This window comes from Nycticebus coucang, chromosome 9 (assembly GCF_027406575.1).
Source record: "Nycticebus coucang isolate mNycCou1 chromosome 9, mNycCou1.pri, whole genome shotgun sequence".
Classification (NCBI taxonomy): domain Eukaryota; kingdom Metazoa; phylum Chordata; class Mammalia; order Primates; family Lorisidae; genus Nycticebus; species Nycticebus coucang.
This window is the reverse complement of record NC_069788.1, coordinates 27,276,488-27,299,575: the sequence shown is the minus strand read 5'-3', so window position 1 is coordinate 27,299,575 and position 23,088 is coordinate 27,276,488. Positions and strand designations below refer to the sequence as shown.

The window sequence follows — 23,088 nt, the reverse complement described above, 5'->3', positions numbered from 1 at the left end:
GGGCTCAAGTGATACTCTTGCCTTAGCTTCTTGAGTACCTGGGACTACAGGCACCCTTCACAATACCCAGCTATTTTTTAGAGACGGGTCTTGCTCTTGCTCAGGCTTGTTTCAAACTCCTGACTTCAAGCAATCCTCCTGCATGGGCCTCCTAGAGCACTAGGATTATAGGTATGAGCTACCACACTGTCTTTTTTTGAGATAGAGTCTCACTTTGTCACCCTCGGTTGAGTGCTGTAGTGTCATAGCTCACAGAAACCTCAAACTCTTGGGCTTAAGTGATTTCTCTTGCCTCAGCCTCCCAAAGTAGCTGGGACTATAGGCACCTGCCACAACACACGGCTATTTTTTAGAGATGAAGTCTTGCTCTGCAGGCTGGTCTCGAACCTATGACCTCAAGCAATCTACCCTCCTTGGCCTCCCAGAGTACTAGGATTACAGGCATCTTTTTTTGATTTTTGAGCCATGCAGATGTATTTTGTATTTCAAAATTTTTATTTATTTTTTATTTTATTTTTTGGATGGGGCTGGGTTTGAACCTGCCACCTCCAGTGTATGGGGCCAGCACCCTACTCCTTGAGCCTCAGGCACTGCCCTTCAAAATTTTTATTTAAAAAATTCTAGCAATGGGCAGTACATGTGGCTCAAAGGAGTAGGGCGCTAGTCCCATATGCTGGAGGTGGCGGGTTCAAACCCAGCCCTAGCCAAAAAAAAAAAAAAAAAAATTCTAGCAACAGGGCAATGATTGAGAAATTCTTTATTTTGGCTAATATCAATTGCATTCATTACTACTGTTTGATTTATTACAGCTCAGAGGAAAGTCACTCACTAGACATTTTGTTGTTATTGGACACTAAAAATTAGGAAGAGACTGGAAAGAAATAGGATAAAGAGAGTAGAAAAACGCTCAGGGGAGAACATGAGATTCTGCCCCTCCTCCTCATCAGGAGGGACTAGCTATAGGAAATGAGTAACTCGATCAGATCGAATTTAAACATCAACCTTTCCCAAAAGGTTTTCCAAAAAAGATTTCCTATGACAATTATTTACTGGATCAAAAAAAAAAAAGTTGGTATTTCTAGAAAGGAAGATCTCCTTGAGGTGAACAACCCAATTTAGGACCCGATTTAACACAGCACAGAGCTGGAATCAATGGACACAGCCGCCTCTAGGTACACATTCTCACCCACAGACAGATATGTTTTAGAGCATATATTTATGTTTTACGGCATAAAGACATTGTAGACTGTTCTCACGTAGATGTCATCAGGAGGTGGCTTCTTCTTGCTGCCTGGTTCAAGGAATCTCTTAATTGTAGGGATATTACTAATTTTCACTGTGTACTCCTGTAAAAGGAAAACACAAAAGTTCAAGGTTAACAGCAAAGGTTATCTGGCACTCTGAAAATATAGTTGTGCCAAGTGGCCCATTAGAATTTGTTCAATAAATATTTGCTAGGCCGGGCATGGTGGCTCGTTCCTGCAATCCCAGCACTCTGGGAGGCTGAGGCGGGTGGATTGACTGAACTCAAGAGTTCAAGACCAGCCTAAACAAGAGTGAGACACCACCCCCGTCTTTAAAAGAAAAAAAAATATCTGGGTGTTGCAGCGGGTGCCTGTAGTCCCAGCTACTTAGGAGGCTGAGGCAAGTGGATTACTTGAGGCCACAAGTTTGGTTGCAGTGAGCTGTGACACCACCGCACTCTCCTGGAGCCAACAAAGTGACACCCTGTAAATAAATAAATAAATAAATAACTATTTGCTGAAGGGATTCAACCAGAACTGCAAGCTAGTCCCTGTTTAAGTATCTCTGATCCCTCGGTATGATTATTACCATCTCTGCCACCAGCGAGTGGAATCAAGATAAGGGTTTATGCAAATCTCCCAGTCAACTCTCTTCAGAAATAGCAAAATAAAAATACATACTTAAAATAGGATTATGATACTTGCTTTTAAAGAAAAAGGGAGGAAAAAACACATAATACCTTACAAGTATTGATCTGCTCAGAGAAAATGCAGGAGCTATTTAAATAAAAATGCTTAAAAAAGTTATTGGAGGGATCTGGGAGGCCAAGGCAGGTGGACTGTTTGAGCTCAGGAGTTCAAGACCAGCCTGAACAAGAGCAAGACCCCTTCTCTACTAAAAATGAAAAACTGAGGCAAGAGGATCTCTTGAGCCCAAGAGTTGGAGGTTGCTATGAATAATGACACCACAGCACTCTACCAAGGGCTTTGTCTCAAAAAAAAGTCATCAGATGGTATAATTTATATTTTAAGATTCAGCTTCCTTGGACTTTTACCCCTACTAGCAAATGAATCTTATTTCTGGCTATGTGTGGGAGATGGTCAGTTACATTTTTCTTTTCTTTATTTTTTAAAAATAGACACAGGGTCTTGCTCTGCCACACAGGCTAGAATACATTGGCATGATCATAGCTAACAGTGACCTCAAACTCCTGGGTTCGAGTGGTCCTCCTGCCTCCGCCTCCTGAGTAGCTGGGACTACAGGTGTGCACCCATCAGATCTGGCTAGTTTTTTTTTTTTTTCACACCTGGCTTTTTTTTTTTTTTTTTTGAGACAGAGTCTCAAGCTGTAACCCTGGATAGAGTGCCATGGTGTCGTAGCTCACAGCAACTTCTAACTCTTGAGCTCAAGCTATCCTCTTGCCTGTTTTTTATTTTTAGTAGAGACAGGGTCTTGCTTTTGCTCAGGCTGGTCTTGAACTTGTGAGCGCAGGCAATCTACCCACCTTGGCCTCCCAGAGTGCTAGGATTACAGACGTGAGCAACCAGCACCCAGACAATACCTGGCTAATTTTTATTTATTTTATTTTATTATTATTATTATTTTTTAGTTTTTGGCTGGGGCTAGGTTTGAACCCGCCACTTCCAGCATATGGGGCCGGTGCCCTACTCCTTTGAGCCACAGGCGCCACCCCCTGGCTAATTTTTTTTTTTTTTTTGAGACAGAGCCTCAAGCTGTCACCCTGGGTAGAGTGCCATGGCATCACAGCTCACAGCAACCTCCAACTCCTGGGCTCAAGCGATTCTCCTGCCTCCACCTCCCAAGTAGCTGGGATTACAGGCGCCGCCACAGCGTCCAGCTATTTTTTGGTTGCAGCCGTCATTGTTGTTTGGTGGGCCCGGGCTGGATTCCAACCTGCCAGCTCAGGTGTATGTGGCTGGCGCCTTAACCGCTTGAGCCACAGGCACCAAGCTGCCCCTGGCTAATTTTTAAAAAATATTTTGTAGAGAAGGGATCTGACTATGTTCCCAAAGACCTTGAACTCTTTGCCTCAAGCTATCCTCCCACTTCAGCCTCCCAAAGTGCTGGGATTACAGGCCTGAGCAACCATGCCTGGTCCAGTTTCATAGCCTGTAGCTCAGCTACTAGAAATTTATGTAAATTGGAATGTAAGAAAAAAATGTATTTTTCATTCACAAAGTTAAATCTTACTAATTCTCAGTAACTGAGAAAAAAAAGTCCATTTGATATAGGGGCAATTTTGAAATCTATGAAGAAACATATACTCGGGTGGCACCTGTGGCTCAGTAAGTAGGGCACTGGCCCCATATACCAAGGATGGTGGGTTGGAACCCGGCTCAGGCCAAACTGCAAAAACAACAACAACAAAAGAAACATATACTCATATTATTATAATTGTTCTAATAAAATCTTTTAAAGTGAAGAGGTCATTTATTAAAAAAAAAACCTACTGTTCAGTAAATGCCTATCATGTGCAAGAGACAGCTTTAACTAAACATAAACACAAATATACATATATGTCACTATATATTAAAAAATTATGCTAACTAATTATATAAAAATATGATAATCTCTTTTCATTACTTATTTAAACTCTACTTGCATTATCTAATTTTGAATATTATACCAGTATTTCAAAGCTTATTTCAAAGAATTTATCACTTTGAGATTTATCTGGGGTTCAGAGTCATCATGTCTAATAAAATTTTTGACTTTTTTAAACTATTTTCTTTTTTTTTTTTTTTTTGTAGAGACAGAGTCTCACTTTATGGCCCTCGGTAGAGTGCCGTGGCCTCACACAGCTCACAGCAACCTCCAACTCCTGGGCTTACACGATTCTCTTGCCTCAGCCTTCCGAGTAGCTGGGACTACAGGCGCCCGCCACAACGCCCGGCTATGACTTTTTTAAACTATTAATCAATACAGGAATAACCCTTTAATTCAACATAGATCTGGTGTCAGATTCCAAAGCCCTTTAATGCTGATGCTCAATCTGATCCGAGATGCAAACTGTATTTACATAGAAGTGCCTTATGGTTTAAGAACAAATTGCCAGCATTATGTTTTTTTTTTCTTTTTTTTGTAGAGACAGCGTCTCACTTTACCGCCTTCGGTAGAGTGCCATGACGTCACAGGACTCACAGCAACCTCCAGCTCTTGGGCTTCCGCGATTCTCCTGCCTCAGCCTCCCGAGCAGCTGGGACAACGGGCGCCCGCCACAACGCCCGGCTATTTTTTGGTTGCGGTTCAGCCGGGGCTGGGTTTGAACCTGCCACCCTCGGTATATGGGGCCGGCGCCCTACTCACTGAGCATTATGAATGTAAAATAACAATTGACCCTAGTGCTACAGTTTACCAAAACAGCCAGATCCCTATCATTAACCTGGAACTTTTTCAGCTCTTTCGTGAACATTCAATGAGAAGCACTTTACTGCCTGTGAGGAATGTATTTCTGTACATACAAGCATGTCCTCGCACACCTGGAAATATTACAGATTTGATAAGCTTAGCATTGTACCTTCTTCTGGGTTCAGCACCCCATATTTAGGACCAAAGGTGTATCTACACACTTCTAAATAGTGCACTTTTAGGAAACTACACAAACTAGTGAAAAAGGACACAGACTTACTTCTGTGTCTCCCAGCTCAGTCACCCATAGTGATGCAGCTTTATGCAGATCATGTCGTTTCCAAGCCTGCAGCTTTCACATGTGAAATGGGGCTGGTAAAGCCCACTGCCCAGGTTACTGGGGTGGGGGTGGGGCAGGTGAGCAAAGGCATGTAAGTGCCTAGCAGGCTGGCTGGAATGAAGCAGGCACTCAATAAATAACAGACCCTTCCACTTCCTCCTCCCTGTTTGTGTTAAGCAAATAACTGTTTTAACAGAGCAAACGAACACTTCAGGTCAAAAGTATCCCAAATTCTGGTTCGGCACTTGTAGTTCAGTGGTTAGGGCACCGGCCACATACACCAGGGCTGGCAGGTTCAAACCCGGCCCAGGCCTGCTAAACAATGACAACTACAACAACAACAAAAAAAAGAGCCTCCCAGGAGTTTGAGGTTGCTATGAGCTGTGATGCCACAGCACTCTACCGAGGGTGACATAGTGACACTCTCAAAAAAAAGTATCTCAAATTCGGAATAAATAAAGCCTAATTAAAGAGATTTAATCTCTGTGCCTTCAAGAAATGAATACGTGTGTGTGTATAAATGTATATATGTGTATACATACACATAACTGCAATGTCATACATTAGAGAGCTGCTTATCTGCCCTGGTCTATTCTTGTTTTACAGGTATATTTATTGAACTGATGGCTGTTTTCCTCACTAGTATATCAAAATGATGTTTGCTACACACAGAAAAACATTTTTTTCCCTAAAAAGAATAAGTGTTACTCTTTGGGGATTTAATGTGTCTCTCTTGGCTTTTGATAACTTGGTCAAAGATACATCATTTTGGTCGATGTCAGAAATTGGCAACCTTTTTCTTTTTTTTGAGACAGAGTCTCATTTTGTCACCCTCCATAGAGTGCCACAGTGTCATAGCTCACACCAACCTCTAACTCTTGAGCTCAAGTGATTCTCTTGCCTCCGCCTCCCAAGTAGCTGGGACTACAGGCACCCGCCACAACGCCCGGCTATATTTAGAGACGGGGGTTTTGTTCTTTCTCAGGCTGGTTTGAACCTCTGAGCTCAGGCAATCCACCCGCCTCCGCCTCCGAGAATGCTGAGATTCCAGGTGGGCACCATGCCTGGCCTGGCAACCGTTTTCTATAAAGGACCACTCAGCAAATATTTCAAGCTTTGCCTGCCACACAGTCTCTGTCAGATCTACTCATCTCTGCTACAGGAGCACAAAATCAACCACAGACAATGAATAAGGGACTGGACATGGCTTTTTCCAATAAAATTTATGAATGCTGAAATTTGAATTTATGTGTGGTAAAGTATTGTTATTCTTTTGATATTTTTTCAACCATTTAAAGATGTAAAAGCCATTCTTAGCTCAGGAGCTATACAGGTGGCAGGCCAGGTGTGGCTCAGGGGCGGTAGTTTGTACTCCCCTCCTCCCCTGTATGGTAGAAAGTCCATTAGCCTTATAGATAAAAGGCTACGGTTAGGGTGGTGCCTGTGGCTCAAGGAGTAGGGTGCCAGCCCCATATACCAGGGGTGGTGAGTTCAAACCCGGCCCCAGCCAAAAGGAAAAAAAAAAAGGCTAAGGTTCTAGACACCCACAGGCTAGGCTATCTTGCCTGCTGACTTCTTTAACCTGGGTCTCTCCTTCCTCATGTGTTTATATATATATACACATACATATACATTTTTTTTTTTTTTTTGAGACATTCTCACTCTGTTGCCCTGGGTAGAGTGCCATGGTGTCAGCTCATAGCAACCTCAAACTCCTTGGCTCAAGTGATCCCCTGCCTCAGCCTCCCGTGTAGCTGGAACTACAGGTGCCCATCACAATGCTCAGCTAGTTTTTAGTAGAGGTGGAGTCTCACTCTTGCTCAGGCTGGACTCCAACTCCTGAGCTCAAGAAATCCACCTGCCTTGGCTTCCCAGAGTGCTAGGATTACAAGCATGAGCCACCTCGGCTGGTCCTTACGTTTTTATATTAAAGGCATTAGGTGAGATTTGTTTCTTAAAAGCCCTTATCTTTAAAATATGCTTTATAATTCTATGATCAGTCTTGCCAGAATAACACTGAGGAATAATCTGAGTCACAAAAACGTCTTTCCTTGGAATTTTGGGGAAAGAGAACAGCAGGAACCCTCTGGGGTGATAGTTAGGGCACCTCTCCTTTGCTCTCAGAACTTGAGGTTGGAAGTTTCCAATTCAAGACCACATTATTTCTGACAAAGGGCGTCATACCCTGATGACAAGATTGTTTTTCTTTCTGATCCCACCTGCCCTCACATCTGCAGACATAGCACAGACAGATGAGGAGCATCTCAGCCCTACAGCTGGCTCCACGGACACTGGCCAACTCTCCGTGTGTATGAATTGGTTCCAAGAGGGTAGTTATGGAACAACTGAATACAATTCCAGATCAAGAAGAAAATTTCTTTTATATTTAATGATCTTTCAACTCTTAAGGATTTGAGGACCAGAACAACAATTTCAAGCCCATACCTTCATTTCATTTTCCAAACTAGAATCTAAAATCACACTTACACACCCCACCCGACCCCCACCCCCAGCAAGCCAACCAAACAACAGACACTGAAGGATGGCCTGAGAATTCTGAGCCTATCTAATACATGGTTATACTTACCTGGAGGAAAGGAAATGAAGCCAAGATATTAGGAATTTTCTCTTCTAGAGCCAAAATGGTTTGGAGAAGAATTATGTCCGCAAGGCTCAGCTGATTACCAACAAGAAAGGTTTGTCCGTGACCCCTTAAAATCTGCAGGTATAAATGGTTTGCATTGGTTACAATATTCTACATGGAGACAGTGAGGAAGTCATTGGATTAGTGGAGGATCTGAAAAGGGATGAGACTACGGCCTTGTCCTTTCATCAGAGAGGACGTTCCTTACATCTGAGAGGAAACGGAAACATCCTTAAATATCTGCTGCTGAAAAGAATGAGACACCAAAGGGAGAAGGGAAAATTCATTATTTCTGGATTTAGCATCTGGTATTTTGAAAGGATATATCTATTCCATAAATACATCTACAGAAATGAATCCAGGAGGCTCAGGGAGGGCAGGGGTGATGTAAGAAGTGTAACAGGTTGTCTCCAAGCGGCCCACTCTCATCGGCCAGCTCTGTTTCCACGAACACCAGGACTTGTAGTTATAAACTAGATCCAACTATTTTTTTTAGATAGAGTCTCACTTTGTCACCCTCAGTAGTGTGCCCTGGTGTCATAGCTGACAGCAACCTCAAACTCTTGGGTTCAAGCGATCCTCTTGCCTCAGCCTCCCAAATTGCTAGGACTATAGGTGCCCACCACAATGCCTGGCTATCTTTTCAGAGATAAAGTCTTGCTCTTGCTTGGGGCTGGTCTCGAACGCCTGAACTCAAGCAAACCACCCACCTTGGCCTCTCAGAGTGCTAGGATTAAAGGTATGAGCCACCACATCTCCACATCTCTCTTACATCTCCCCAAATAGAGAAAATTGAAAGCTTGAGTTCATCTTGACTCCCACACTGAGGGTAACATACAGGAACAGATACCATCTGGAGGGGGCAAGGAACGGTGGCAGCAGAAGGGAAATGCCCTTCACCATGAGCTCCTGGATGCCCAAGGGGGCGTGTGTGTATCTGGCAGGGACTCTGAACACAACTCCAAATCAAACATAGCTCCTGAGGCCAAAGTGACACAGTTTAATGAAGCCAGGATTTGCAGTCAGAGGCCAGAGTTCCAACCCTGGTTCTCCATTTCCATATTACCTTGAAGGATGACTGGATCACCCATGCTACCACTGCATTGTGTGCGAAAGGGTAACAATTCTCACCTCACAGGTGTATTGTGAGGAGCCCTGACATAGTCTGAGCTCCTGGGACCTAAAAATCGGCAGTAACCACTCGCCAAGGCACCACATCTTCTGTGTCCTAAACACGCCACCCTTCTGTATTACCCTATTTTACACTCACAAGTTGCCTGTGGGAAAGCATGAAACCAAGCTACAGAAAATCCCAGAAAAATCTCCCTCATTTTTCTTGAATATAGTTCCATAAAGATGGTCAGAGGAAGTCTGCCCAATATGCCTTCTCAAATTTTTGCTTCATCTTCTTTTGTGTTCAAATGAAGCATTAAAAACAATTCCTCCCAGTTCAGAAAAGCAGACACAGTGATAAGAAGAGGAGAATAATGAAAGAGAAAACAAAAAGAGCAAAGAAAAGAGAAAAAATAAAATGGAAAAAAATTTTTTTTCCAGAGACAGAGTCTTATTTTGTCGCCCTCGGTAGAGTGCTGCTGTGTCACAGCTCACAGCAACCTCCAGCTCTTGGGCTTAGCTGATTCTCTTGCCTCAGCCTCCCGAGTAGCTGAGACTACAGGTGCCCACCACAACGCCTGACTATGGAAATGGTTTTTTCTCCTTACATCAAATGACCAGGGGGGAAGCCTGGAGATACTCAACAGCGGTTGTTTGTTGAATGAATGAATGAAGGAATGGGGTAGCTTCTGCTTGTCTGTGCCTCACACAAGCTGGGCACCTGGTGAATGCACACAGTAATAAGCACAAATATGGTGGGCCCATACTTCTGAAATATGTGGTCCTAGTAGAGCCAGAAGGGCTCCAAGCAACCAGCTTTGTGCTGAAAGTTACTAGAAGCCCTTAGGTTAGTCCAGCTGGGCTCACTTCTGCACTGCCCTGGGCAGAAAAGGTCCCTGTGACAGAGCTCTTATTGTTTGGAGATGCCTGGCTTGTGAGTGTTGCAGCCACTTACCTTTTCAAACACGGGAAAGTATCTAATTATAGCCTTCTGCGCCATGCCAACCACTTCCTTTTGCTGATCATCCGGCTTTAAGAAAGGATGCATGATAATCATCTCCAGCAGATCCAGGGTCCCTTCCACATACATGTCAATCCTTAAAACAGAAAAGCATTTTTCTCAATTTTCCCTATCAGCTTCCACAACCATGAATTCAGAGTGCTTTTTCTTAAGGCTCTGACAACTGAAGTACCAAGACACATTCACCCACACTGTCTCTTAAGAGCAAAGATGCAAAGTCAATTCTAGAGGTAATTTGAAATCTGTCTGCAATAAGCATGGCAATCCACGTCTGCCCTCTCTCCACAGTTCTTCCTCCACCATGACTCTAGCACCTGTTCTCTGGTCTCAGTACGGGTTAAACTTCACATCTGTAAAAATGATTATTGCTTATTGAATGCTTGGAGTGTATCAAACATGGTGGTAAATACTTTATATCCATTATCTCATTGCATCTGACCCCAGTATAAGGAATGTTTATTTGTTATACCCACTATCCAGGAAACTCAGAGCTTAACACTTTGCCCAGGGTCTTACGTCTAGGATGTGTAAGGACCAGGCTTTGAGTTCAAATTTAGAATCTACAGCATACTCTTCTAGGCTTTGAACGTCACAGCAGCTTCTCATCCCCAACACTCAATGATAATGAATTTGCAAGAAACGCAAAAAGCAGTATCAAAGAATTTAAATGTTGAAACTTGAGAGGAAGATACCCCAGATATGTATTCAATATCTGAACTCAAGGGCAGTGCCTGTGGCTCAGTCGGTAAGGCGCCGGCCCCATATACCGAGGGTGGCGGGTTCAAACCTGGCCCCGGCTGAACTGCAACCAAAAAAAAAAAAAAAATAGCCGGGCGTTGTGGCGGGCACCTGTAGTCCCAGCTACTCGGGAGGCTGAGGCAAGAGAATTGCTTAAGCCCAGGAGTTGGAGGTTGCTGTGAGCTGTGTGATGCCACAGCACTCTACCGAGGGCTATAAAGTGAGACTCTGTCTCTACAAAAAAAAAAAAAAAAAAAATCTGAACTCAATTCTTTTCTACCATTTTACTCAGACTCTCTATATTAAATACCCAACTGGTCTTCATGACTTTTGCGTGGTTCCCTGTTTATGCCAATGATACAAGACATAAAGTAGATGCAACGTGCTTTGATTAGAGGTTTGCTAATCAGCTAAGGCAGCAGTAAGCTGGCAAGTGAGAACACTTGAGAGGGGCCACAGTACAGGGTTCTCTCCTTGAGGTCTTTGCCGAAGAGATTGTGTTTTGCTGCTATGTAGTGGAGGATGCTTCGGGTCTGCACCAGCTTCATCCCGTCGATTTCAACCATGGGCACTTGCTGGAAGAGCAGGTGGTTCCCTGAAAGTGGAATCCCAGAGTTAGAAGTGATGTCTCCTTCCCTGTCCTCTAACTCCTAAAAAACCACTTGATTAGAGGGAAAAGGACGGTGGGGCCACAGCCTTAGGAAATAGTGTAACGTTCCCTAAGGACAGATAACTTCCACTTCACTTGGGGGCACAGATTTAGCCATAAAAAAAGCCGGAAAACCAGCACTGTTACAAACCTACCGTTTTCATTTTCACCCACAGTGAGGAGGGATGGGGAAAGAGACACAGTGAAGATACTTCTTCAGAGCAACACGGGCCAATACGGTAGCCACTAGCCACATGCAGCTACGGCAATCTAAATTTAATCCGTCTCTCTGAAAATACAAAGCTCAGTTCCTCAGAGGGACTCAAGGTATTTCAAGTGCTCAATAGCCACATGTGGCCGGTGGCTAGCCTACTGGACAGTAGAGAACAGAACATTTCATTCACTGCGGATGTTGGGATGGACAGCACTGTTTTTAGAGGATCACATCATGAAACCCAAGCCACCAGCCGACATTTATACTCTTTGGTTTCCATCTGTTCTACAGCTATAGACCACCTCCTACCAAGTTTGCTATTATGGGTCAAAAAGCAATCCATTATTTTCTTCACCAAACCTGTGTCACACACTTTCCACACATTATACCCTGGGGAGACATGCAGGGATAGGACACAGCCCGGCTCTCAAGGGGCTCAGGCACTGAGGGCAGGTGAGGGGAGAGGGGAGTACTCAGCACATGCCTGGGGGTTTCCAGCCAGTGTCATCTACAAAAGGTCCTTATAGCCCTGGACATGTGATACCCCTCAAGGAAACGCTGAGTAGGGCCCAGAAACTCTACTGAGGGCTGGGGAGTGCTGCTTATAGGTTGCCAGGTACTCCTTATGGACCTGCTGGGGGGGTCCCCCTCTAAGAATGGGTATGGAGGGAACAGGGCTGACCAAGAATCATCCTGGGGGGGTGGGGGGAGAGGATTACTGATTTCACTTCTGCTTGGTATTGACTTCAGAAAGTAGCTGTGTGTAAACGGGACACTTACCTGCATACTTCCAGCAGGCCATGATGCCTCAGAGAGCATGAAGGAGGCAGGGGAAGATAAGAGGAGAGGAGGGCAAGGGAGGGAAAGAAAGGGAGGAACGAGACTAGAGGGGGTGAAGGGGAGCACAAAGGGAGGGGGAAGGAACTGCTCCCTCGATTCAGCTAGTTTTGATGGGACACGCAGCTTTTATGGAAGCAATTTCCTGGCAATTTCAGCTATTTATTCCCTCTTGCTTTTCTGGTTTTAGGATGCTGTTCTCAACATCAGTTTACTGTCACCAGCTATCTTTGCCCTTCCGCATAAACTACAGTTCAGCATTAGAGAATTGTTTCATTTTCATACTCACCCTCCTGCAACTTTTGCAACTGTTCTTTGGTTTCCAGAAATTCTTCATCAAACTAAATAAAAAACAAACAAACAAAAAAAAGGAACGTGGTACATATACACAATGGATTATTAATCAGCCATTTAAAAAAAAGAATAAAATCCTGTCATTTGCAGTAACATGGATGGAACGCGAGGTCATTAGATTAAGTGAAATAAGGCAAATTTGGCACAATACTGCAAGATCTCACTCGTACGTAGGAGCTAAAAGGGTCTGGTGAAGACAGAGAGAGTAGACCAGAGGTTACAAAAGCTAACAAGGGTGGAAGGGCAGGGGTACAAAAATACAGTTAGAAGGATCACAGGATGTAGTGTACAGCACGCAGTAAAGTGACTATAGTTAATCATGTATCGGATGGTTAAAAATTGCTAGAAGAGGAAAACTAGAATGTTCCGAACTAAAGAGACGATATATGTTTGAGATGATGGATATCCCAGTTACCCTGATTTGATCATTACGCATTATATGCATGTATCAAAATATCACATATACCCCCAAAGTATGTATACTTATGACTCAATTTTTTAAAAAGATATTTCTGTCCCCCCCTCCAGCAAGATGAATGTTATTACATGTTGAGGACTGAAAATACTGTTAAATGGCCTCAAGAAGCAGAGAAAAAGAACACACTTCGCATCTACAACTTGGTTTCTAAATATCATTGCCCCCTAAAAGGAACTAGGGCTCCTATAAGAAAAGGTTGATTGTGTTATGCCAGAAAGCAAAGAAGTGCTCAAAGACAAAGAGACACATCAAAGGCAAGGCCATGAGGCTTCTCTGTGCCCAGAATTCCCTAGCCAAATTGAGGGCAATTCAAGCATCAAAAAGAATGATGTTGGCTGGGCTAGGTGGCTCACACCTGTAATCCCAGCATTCTGGGAGGCTGAGGTGGGAAGATCCCTTGAACTGAGGAGTTTGAGAGCAGCCTCAACAAGAGGTAGATCTCTACCTGTACCAAAAATAGCAAAATTAGCCAGGCGTTATGCTGCCCCTATAGTCCCAGCTACTCGGGAGGCTAAGGCAGGAGGATCACTTGAGCCCACGAGTTGGGAGGCTAAAGTGAGCTATGAGTACACTGCGCCCTACCTACCCAGGGTGACAGAGCTGTCAATTATCAATTATAACATACAGCAAAAAAAAAAAAAAAAAAAAAATCTGTCTCTAAATAACAACACTGAAAAAAGTGGGGGAAGGAAAAGCTCTTTTTACAGAATAATTAGTTTATTTTTTATTTTTATTTTTTGAAGCAGAGTCTCTCTATGTTGCCCCAAGCTACAGTGCCATAGTATCATAGCTCACAGCAACCTCAAAACTCCTGGGCTCAAGCGATCTTCTTGTCTCAGCCTCTGGAGTAGGTGGGACTACAGGTCTGTGCCCTAAGTAATGACAAAATTAGAAAATCACTTTCCAGCTTACAGTGTAATAACTAATTCCGACAAGGATGATAATAAATGCTGAAGTCATTAAGAGTACACAATCTCCAAGTGTCACCCCAGAAGTTACTTAATCATAATAAAGGGAAAATGTCTCTTTACAATGGAAAGATCTGGACAGGCACGGTGCCTCATGCCTGTAATCCTAGCACTCTGGAAGGCCGAGGTGGGTGGATTGCTTGGAGCCCAGGAGTTCCAGACCAGCCTGAGCAGAAGGGAGACCCCGTCTCTACCAAAAATACAATGGAGAGATCTGGAGATCTCTTACCCTCTCTTTAACCAAGCAATCAAACTCAGCTCTCAAAAAGGAACACCACGGCATCCTGTGTCTCCTGCTGTGGCACAGTGAGAAGGATACAGCCATACCTGTGAAGACGTTGCCAAAATTATTTAACTTGAAGCTAATTACCAGGCAAAAATCCGGCATAGGCTTGGTGCCGATAGCACAGTGGTTACAGTGCCAGCCACATACACCAAAGCTGGCGGGTTAGAACCCAGCCCAGGCCAGCTATACAACAATGACAACTACAACAACAAAAAAGTCGGGCATTGTTGTGGGCGCCTATAGTCCCAGCTACTTGGGAGGCTGAAGCAAGAGAAGCAAGAGAATAGCCTAAGCCCAAGAGCTGGAGATTGCTGTGAACTATGACACCATGGCACTCTACTGAGGGCAACAAAGTGAGACTCTGTCTCTAACAAAAAAAAAAAAGAGAGAGAGAGAGATCACCAAATGTCTGAATGAATCATAATTAGGTCCCGGGTGAGAGGAAACCATCAGAACTGCTAAGTAGATGTGTACTAGTTATACAGACATTTGGGAGGCAATAGGACAATCTGAATCTGGATTGGCGTATCAGATGTTGTGAATGCGGTGACAATGGTATTGTTGCTATTAGGACAATTATTCTTCCTTGGGAGGAGGATATATGCGAATGTCTGCAACTACTTTCAAACCATTCAGAAATAAAAAGTAGAGAAGGAGAAAGCCAATGTAGCAAAATGTTAAATATTGGTGAATTTAGTTGAACGCCGTACATTGTACCAAACTTAAAAGTTGAGGGAAGGGAAGAAACAGAATGAAAACAAGTTCCTTTTCAGGCGACCTTATGAAACATGTTGTAAGATGTCTCGCACTAACCTACTTTGTGTCAAGAAGAGGCCTCCTCCTGAGTCCGGGGATTAGCCCTCACCCTGGCCTGCACTGTGCTCCTATCACCCAAGGCAGGAGCTGAGCTGACCAGAGCAGCATCAACAGCCCCCCCTCTCCTCCAGAGCAATTAGCTGACCTGGGGGTTGAATCAGGATCATGGGGTCTAGCCCTGGCTTCTGCTACTCGCTAGGTTGAACCCTTGTAGAAGGAGGAGAGGGGCATTAGTGCTCTCAGAGCATCTCCATCTGATACCAACAGAGTGGAAGCCTCAGGGCAACAGTGTTCATCCAGGGCATCTGTCCAAATGCCCAGGTGTCAGATGTGGTGCAGGGAATACCTTGGACTGACTGAACGTGTCTTTCAGATGTGTTCAACTGGAGAGTTTCTCCTGGGTATTTGTACTAAAACATACTAAAGTCAAAAGTCAAAAATGTCATGTTAAACCGGGCACAGTGGCTCACATCTGTAACCTCAGCACTCTGGGAGGCCGAAGAGGGTGAATTGCTTGAGCTCAGGAGTTCAAGATCACCCTAAGCAAGAGGGAGACCCTGTCTCTACTAAAAACAGACTATCTGTGTGTGGTGGGTGCCTATAGTCCCAGCTACTCGGGAGGCTGAGGCAAAAGGATTGCTCAAGCCCAAGAGTTTGAGGTTGCTATGAGCTCTGATGCCACGACAATCTACCCAGGGCAAGGGAGGAAGACGTTGTCTCAATATAGATAGATATATCATATTAGTTAACTGGAAGTTGTTCTGATACATGTGGGGATAAATTGTTCTGTTTTTTTTTTTTTGTAGAGACAGAGTCTCACTGTACCGCCCTCGGGTAGAGTGCCGTGGCGTCACACGGCTCACAGCAACCTCTAACTCTTGGGCTTATGCGATTCTCTTGCCTCAGCCTCCCGAGCAGCTGGGACTACAGGCGCCCGCCACAACGCCCGGCTATTTTTTGGTTGCAGTTTGGCCGGGACTGGGTTTGAACCCGCCACCCTCGGCATATGGGGCTGGTGCCCTACTCACTGAGCCACAGGCGCCGCCCAGATAAATTGTTCAATTGATGCTTGGAGTGAATGATAGAACCAAATTGAACTTGGCATTGCAAAAGAAGCAGTAACGGTTGAGCAGAACATACAATTGAGCAACCAGCTAAAGAATTTGACCCACAGGGACAAATTATCTTGATCCCAAATTTCTTTTTTTTTTTTTGAGACAGAGTTTCATTTTGTTGCCCTCAGGGTAGGGTGCTCTGGCGTCATAGCTCACAGCAACCTCAACTCTTGGGGTCAAGCGATTCTCTTGCCTCAACCTCCTGAGTAGCTGGGACTACAGGCAACTGCCAGAACGCCTGATTATTTTTAGAGATGGGGTCTTGCTCTGGCTCAGGCTGGTCTCCAACTCCTGAGCTCAAGCATATTGCCCACTTTGGCCTCCCAGGGTGCTGGAGTTATAGGCATGAGCCACCCTACTGGGCCTTTGATCTGGAATTTCTAAATCCCTTTGATCCTTGCACTGACTAGGTACCACTCATTGTAAGGACTGGTGACATCAGAAACATTCAGGGACCATGGATAACAAATTACACTGAAGCAGTATAATTGATGCCCTGGGTAGAGTGTTGTGGCATCATAGCTCACAGTAACCTCAACCTGCTTCAGTATAATTTGTCAATGGTTAGAATGTTTGAAGCGTTGAAAAGAGGTGGCAGTGTACCTACCCACTGGGAAAATCAAATGAAATGAAAACTTTCTCAAAAAAAAAAAACCACTCAAAATATTAAATTTGAATCTAACCCACAGGACTTGATCACACTTGAGGAATTTGACCCACAGGGACAAATTGTTTAATTGATCTGTACTCTGTCCAGGCTACTGTTTCTCAAACTTTTATGACCATGATCATTTAAAAGACAGAGGAATGGGAGATACCCATTCAGCAACTGATACCCATTCAGTTGGCTCAGTGCCTGTCGTTCAACAGCTAGGGCACCAGTCACATACACCTGGGCTGCCCGGGCCTGTCAAAACAACAATGACAACCACAACCAAAAGATAGCCAGGCGTTGTGGCCAGCGCCTGTAGTCCCAGCTACATGGGAGGCTGAGGCAAGAGTTTGAGGTTGCTATAAGATGACGCCATGGCACTCTACCAAAGGTGACAAAGTGAGACTCTGTCTCTAAATAAATAAATAAATAAATAATAAGTCCTTCCAACTGATTCTGACTTTTTACTCCTAGGAACACATATGCAAAACATGTGCCTTCTGTCACTAGGATAACCTGTGTGAAGTTTAGTAAGAAGAAACTCACTAGAGTAGGGGATGAGAGGATGGGAAAAAGAAGGAAGGAAAATGCCTACTGGGAACCTGGCAATTCCAGTTTAGCCTAAGGCGGCAGGCACAGTGTCCTGGTGCCACCTATGCAATGGACCATCTTTATTCCCTGAACTGTTCCCCACCTAGGATTCCACAGAGAACTGCCCACTTCCACACCAAGACACTCCCTTTCTCAACACTCTCTCAGTTCTTCTAAGTGAATTAGTGAATTACTCAGAAGTGCTGAATTAGGACCTAATGGCCTTTTAGTCTCTTAACATGGGTGGGGTGTTAATCTCCTTTTTTTTTTTGTAGAGACAGAGTCTCACTTTATGGCCCTGGGTAGAGTGCCGTGGCCTCACACAGCTCACAGCAACCTCCAACTCCTGGGCTGAAGCGATTCTCTTGCCTCAGCCTCCCGAGTAGCTGGGACTACAGGCGCCCGCCACAACACCCGGCTAGTTTTTGGTTGCAGTTTGGCCGGGGCCGGGTTTGAACCGGTCACCCTTGGTATATGGGGCCGGCGCCCTACCGACTGAGCCACAGGCGCCGCCCGTTAATCTCCCTTTTTTTTTTTTTTTGTAGAGACAGAGTCTCACTTTATCACCCTGGGTAGAGTGCCATGGCATCACACAGCTCACAGCAACCTCCAACTCCTGGGCTTAGGCGATTCTCTTGCCTCAGCCTCCCGAGCAGCTGGGACTACAGGCGCCTGCCACAACACCCGGCTATTTTTTTGTTGCAGTTTGGCCGGGGCTGGGCTTGAACCCACCACCCTCGGCATATGGGGCCGGCGCCTTACTCACTGAGCCACAGGCGCCGCCCCCGTTAATCTCCCTTTTAAGAAGGAAGATTTGCCTGGGTTGGTGGGGGGCAGAGGGGACTTTAGGCAAAGATAAGTCCCAAGCACAAAGGAAACAACAACCAAGAGTGACGTCAGTGAGGACTCAAACTAAGTGACCTCAGGAGACTGAGGAAGACTCCCTGAATTAGGGCAGGCTGTTTTCCAGCAGGTTTTAGTTACCTAGTTACTCACACGTGTATGTTTTGCCTGTCAGGTTCAATCCGACGCAGGGACAGTGGGAATCGTGAACTTGTCTAGTGGCTGATAGCTCATTCCTCCCAGATCCATGCAGGCACAAACTACCCTGTTTCCCCGAAAACAAGACAGTGTCTTATTTTAAGGTGTGCTCCCAAAGATGCGCTAGGTCTTATTTTCAGAGGACGTCTTATCTTTCCTGTAAGTAGGTCTTATTTTCGGAGGATGTCTTAGATTTTTGGGGAAACAGGGTAGCTAAAATGTCTTTTGGCAAAGAGATAGGAAGGACCCCCCACAAACCCTCCAATGCCAACTTTGGGGAATTCCTACTACAAACCACAAGGTTGACTGTACTGAGGGAGCCCAATCTAGCTTCCTCTACCCTGGTCTGAGAGGTGGGCTCTTTATGCTGCCCCACCTGCCAGTTCACTCTGATTGGTTTGGGGTAGGTGGCTCATGTGTCTCATGTTTTTTTTTTTTTTTTTTTAACTTATTCAGGGTTGAGTTTCTATTACTGTAACCCCAAATCTTGATTGAAGGGGAAAGTAGGAGGAGCAGGGTAGAAAGAAGAAAGAGAAGGGAAGAGAGAAAATCTGGCAAAGGATTAAATTACATATATATATGTAAGACATCCATTCAAAACCTGTTAAATAAATTGGGAATTACACACTCAGAAGCTTACTCGGCTTAGACAAAGCACATAAATAAATGAAGTCCACCAGGTTTAGGTACAAGGACCACAAGTTTATTTTACTCTCTTTTCTACTCTACTCCCCTGAGACAGCAGGGAATAGTTGGGCAGTCCTTATTCAGACCCAGAAATTGCTGCCCTGTGAAAATGAGGACCTGGTATTATCCGATCTTCTGATTCCTAAAAAGAAGTCAGAAACCAGGATCTGCATATAAAAATGATGCCAACTAATTCAGAAAGTTGTAAAATGCTGTGTGACAAGTTATAATGATATACAAAAATAAAAACAAACAAAAAACCAATCTCAAAACCCAATCTGCCATCTAAGAGGCTGGTAGATTACCTCGTTATTCTAAAAACTGACCAAGGGGGACCAAGCATTTAATCTTACCTTTCCCATATCAACCATCTTTTAAAGAAATGAAATAGTTAATTAGTAAAAAGTACTCATTATCACAGAATCAGTTGATAAACTTAAGTGAAATGAAAGGAAAATCACCGTTCTGTAATGATGATAAGTAACTGCTAAAACCAGCGGTTGAACGGGTAATGGAGGAAACTGTAGACAGAACAAAGGAGCCTGGATCTGATTACACCTCTGGATCCAACTAGCAGTTGGCAGGAAATACAGAGAAACAGAGGAGCCTGTTGAAATTGAGTGTAGCCTCATTCTACCATGTTACTTCAAGGCAACACTTTGAGGGTAAACAAGCCAAATCCAGAATAGGGGGCAGTTTCTTCCTTAAGTAAATGGTGCTGGAAACAAATACAAACATCCAGCTTCTAGATCTTGGCTGCTAATACTATTTTCTATTAAAAGGGACCAAGGCTCCTTAGAGAAATTCCTGATTCCAGGGCTAGGGCATGAAAATACAAGATGAGCCTAGAGCATTTTGTAGAGTTAGAAAGTAAGGGAGTGCTGACAACACAAGAGGCAAAGCTAAAAGAGCCCCAGTGAACTAATGTATAAAACCAATGTTCTTAGGTCTAAAGTGACATAGATAAAGAACTGAAAAAATAGGGCAGCGCCTGTGGCTCAAGGAGTGGCGGGTTCAAACCCAGCCCTGGCCAAAAACCACAAAAAAAAAAAAAAAAAAAAAGAACTGAAAAAATAAACAGATGGGAGGGGGAAACAAATCTTTACACAAAAATTCCAAGATACTTCCCTTCTCCAGGGGGTGGAGTTTAACTCCCATCATTTTGAGTGTGGGCTGGACTTCATGATTTGCTTGCAAAGAACACAGGAGAAAATAGTAACTTTACAAGAAAGGTACCTGACAGACACTACCTTAACCAAGTGATCAAGGTCAACATCAAGCATGTGGTATCATGTGACCCAACATGATGTGATGAGAAGGGCACGTCTGTGGCGCTCTTCCCCCAAACTCATAACCCCAGTCTCATCATGAGAAAACTGAAACAAATCCAAATCGTGGAAGACTCCACAAAAATACCTGACCTGTACCTTTCAAAACTGTCAAGGTGGTGAAATAAAGACTGAGAAACTGTCACAGATTGAGGGCTACTAAGGAAACATGATAAAATATAATGTTGAAAGAGTAAAAAGACAATAGTGGAAAAACTAGTGAAATCCATATAAAGTCTGTAGTTTAGTTAGACTTGCCAAGGTTAATTTCTTTTTTTTTTTTTTACAGTTTTTGGCCGGGGCTGGGTTTGAACCCGCCACCTCCAGCATATGTGGCCTGTGACCTACTCCTTTGAGCCATAGGCTCCACCCACCAAGGTTAATTTCTTAATATGAAAGATGTTATTATTCAGGGAAACTGAGTGAGAAGCCCTCTGCCCCATTTCACAGCTTTCCTATAAATCTAAAATTATTCCCAAATATAAAGCTGGTTTTTAAAAAATGGAGAGGAAACTGTTAGATTTTTTTTTTAATACTGAAAGAAATATCACCAAATGCAACATGTAGACCTTGTTTAGATCCAGACTGTAACAAATTATTAAAAAAAAACTGTATGAGACAATCGGACTGAGCTTTAGATGATAATAAGGAATTGTTTATTTTGTTGGGTGTGATAAGGGTATTGTTATGTCTCAAAATCCTCATCAATGAGAGATAAATATTGAAGCACTCCCAGAGGAAATGATAGGATGTTTGGATTTTGCTTGAAAATGCGTCCACAAAACAAGTGGGGGGAGGTGATAAATGAAACAAGATTAGCAAATAAATGAACAAAACAGAACAGAACAAGAGCAAAAACAGACATGCACACATAGGCTGCCAGTCAGGAGCCATTGAAGTAAACAGGATATTTATCCAGAGGTGGTATAATTAACAAAAGTTCTGGGAGTAACTAGCAAATTTCTGGTTAATTTTCTTTCTCCCTTTATTTTTTCTTTCTCCTCCATAACAAATATTCACTGATGGTGAATTAGAAGCCAGTAACCACATAAATGTCTAAAGGAAGACAGAATCCCCAGGAGAACATTCCATTCATAAAGAAAAATCCCTAGAAAGGAAGGAACCTTCTGCTTCAGTGAAGCACTGCCTGTGATCCTGATGGGAGAGGCCTAGGGCTGAACGGGGCTCCCAGACTTATTTTTCTCTGAAAGGTCTCAAGGTTTTGGGTCAAATCTGTGAAGAAACAGTGTATTGGGTACCTCGACTCCAGCCGCCGCTAAAACCCATCTTACGGATTCCATCCGGCCTCTCCCGTTGGGATAGTGGAGCTTGGGCTTCTCTGCCATGATGACTTCTCAGGCTTTCTACGGGGGAAAAAAAGGGAGCAGCTTCTCGCTCACAACAGTCTTAACTTTGTGTAGCCAACCCATTGCTCAGGGGCTAAATGAACATTCAGGATTTTGCCACAGGAAACTTTTATTTTTTTGCAGTTTTTGGAGCCAGGTTTGAACCCACCACCTCCGGTATATTGGGCCAGCGCCTTGAGCTTCTCCTTGAGCCACAGGCACCACCCGAAACTTTTTTTTTTCATTGCTGAGTTTTCCCTCACTCAGTGAAAATGTACTACCATTTTAAAAGATGAAAGGTGGGGGGGAACCCTTGGCTTTCAAATCGTCTCTTGTTCTAGATCTGGGGTAGCTGGGGCCATTTGTTGTCAAGACATCTGTGCTAGGAGCACATGATTTCACAGTTTCAGAACGTCCTGTATTTTGACCTTGAGAATCTTAAGATTTTTCAAATTCAGCTTGGAGAGGCCAGACGCGGAGGGGCCGCGAAGGAAAACCTTACGCCCACTGGGATGGAACCTCTCCGCACAGTCACGCTTTTACATACATCGTCATGTTTTATTATCGCAGCAACTGGAAGGAGGACAAGCCGAGTGTTAGTTACTACTGTCTGAAAAAACGTGCGTCCATCGTCACGCCCGCAGTAGTGGCCCCCAGTCCCGCCTGTCGCCCACCCCCCGCTCCCGCCCCCACCGGGAGATGAGCCCGGGCCTTAAGAGGCGCCCGCAGGCCACAGCTTGGCCACCCGAGGGTAGGCTTGCGGGGTGTTCGGCTTCCTCGCTCAGCCCACGCAGGGCCAGGGGACAATCTGAGCCTACCTTGCACCAGTGATTTGGACTCCGCGGAGGGCACTAATAAAAAAACACGCCCACGGACCCAAGAATGACCCCCATCCCAGACAAGGGGCCCACATCTGCCCAGACCCGGGCGGGGACGCAAAGGACTGGAGAGAGACAGGAGGAGGACTGAATGGAAGGGAGGCTGAGGAATGAATGGGGGAGTGAAAGACTAGTACTGAATAGGGGGAGAAAAATGAGAAGAGGGGACAGGTCAGGTGGACACGGCGGGAGGGAAAACAGACCTGGAGTCCGCTCGGAGCGCCGGGAGCCACACAAAGCGCAAGACCAGCGGACTGCAAACCAGCAGGCGGCCTGAAGGCTGGAGATGGGCGAGGCTCTGGGTGAGCTCGCCAATAGAGACGGCAATATTTAGCATGCCCCACCCCTCTGCAAGGCATTCTGGATAATGAAAAGAAA

General features: G+C 44.5%; 1 protein-coding gene across 6 annotated transcripts; it reads right to left on the bottom strand.

Moving 5' to 3' along the window:
• Window positions 1-748: 748 nt before the first annotated feature.
• LOC128594200 (glutathione S-transferase A4) lies at window positions 749-23,004 on the bottom strand. Of its 6 annotated transcripts, none has more exons than XM_053602786.1 (9): window positions 22,914-23,000; window positions 22,261-22,405; window positions 21,746-21,850; window positions 12,460-12,511; window positions 10,933-11,065; window positions 9,667-9,808; window positions 7,542-7,673; window positions 4,895-5,061; window positions 1,221-1,346 (listed from the first exon to the last, which is right to left on the bottom strand). In XM_053602786.1, exons 3-8 carry the CDS (start codon window positions 21,830-21,832, stop codon window positions 4,915-4,917), a joined length of 693 nt encoding a protein of 230 aa, XP_053458761.1. In that variant the 5' UTR covers window positions 21,833-21,850; window positions 22,261-22,405; window positions 22,914-23,000; the 3' UTR covers window positions 1,221-1,346; window positions 4,895-4,914. The 6 variants fall into 6 exon arrangements, with proteins under 6 accessions (XP_053458766.1, XP_053458765.1, XP_053458761.1 ...); XM_053602789.1 differs by having other exon boundaries at window positions 22,335-22,405; XM_053602787.1 differs by having other exon boundaries at window positions 22,380-22,405; window positions 22,914-22,966.
• Between the last annotated feature and the right edge of the window lie 84 nt (window positions 23,005-23,088).

What these genes read in the sequence shown, in the direction of transcription:
- LOC128594200 (XM_053602785.1), bottom strand. Translation starts at nt 21,832, where the DNA reads ATGGCAGAGAAGCCCAAGCTCCACTATCCCAACGGGAGAGGCCGGATG. An exon ending in GTTGCAAAAGTTGCAGGAGG is followed by an intron (nt 11,066 to 12,459) that starts GTGAGTATGAAA and finishes TTCCACTTTCAG; the next exon opens with GGAACCACCTGCTCTTCCAG. An exon ending in GACCTCAAGGAGAGAACCCT is followed by an intron (nt 9,809 to 10,932) that starts GTACTGTGGCCC and finishes TTCTGTTTTAAG; the next exon opens with GATTGACATGTATGTGGAAG.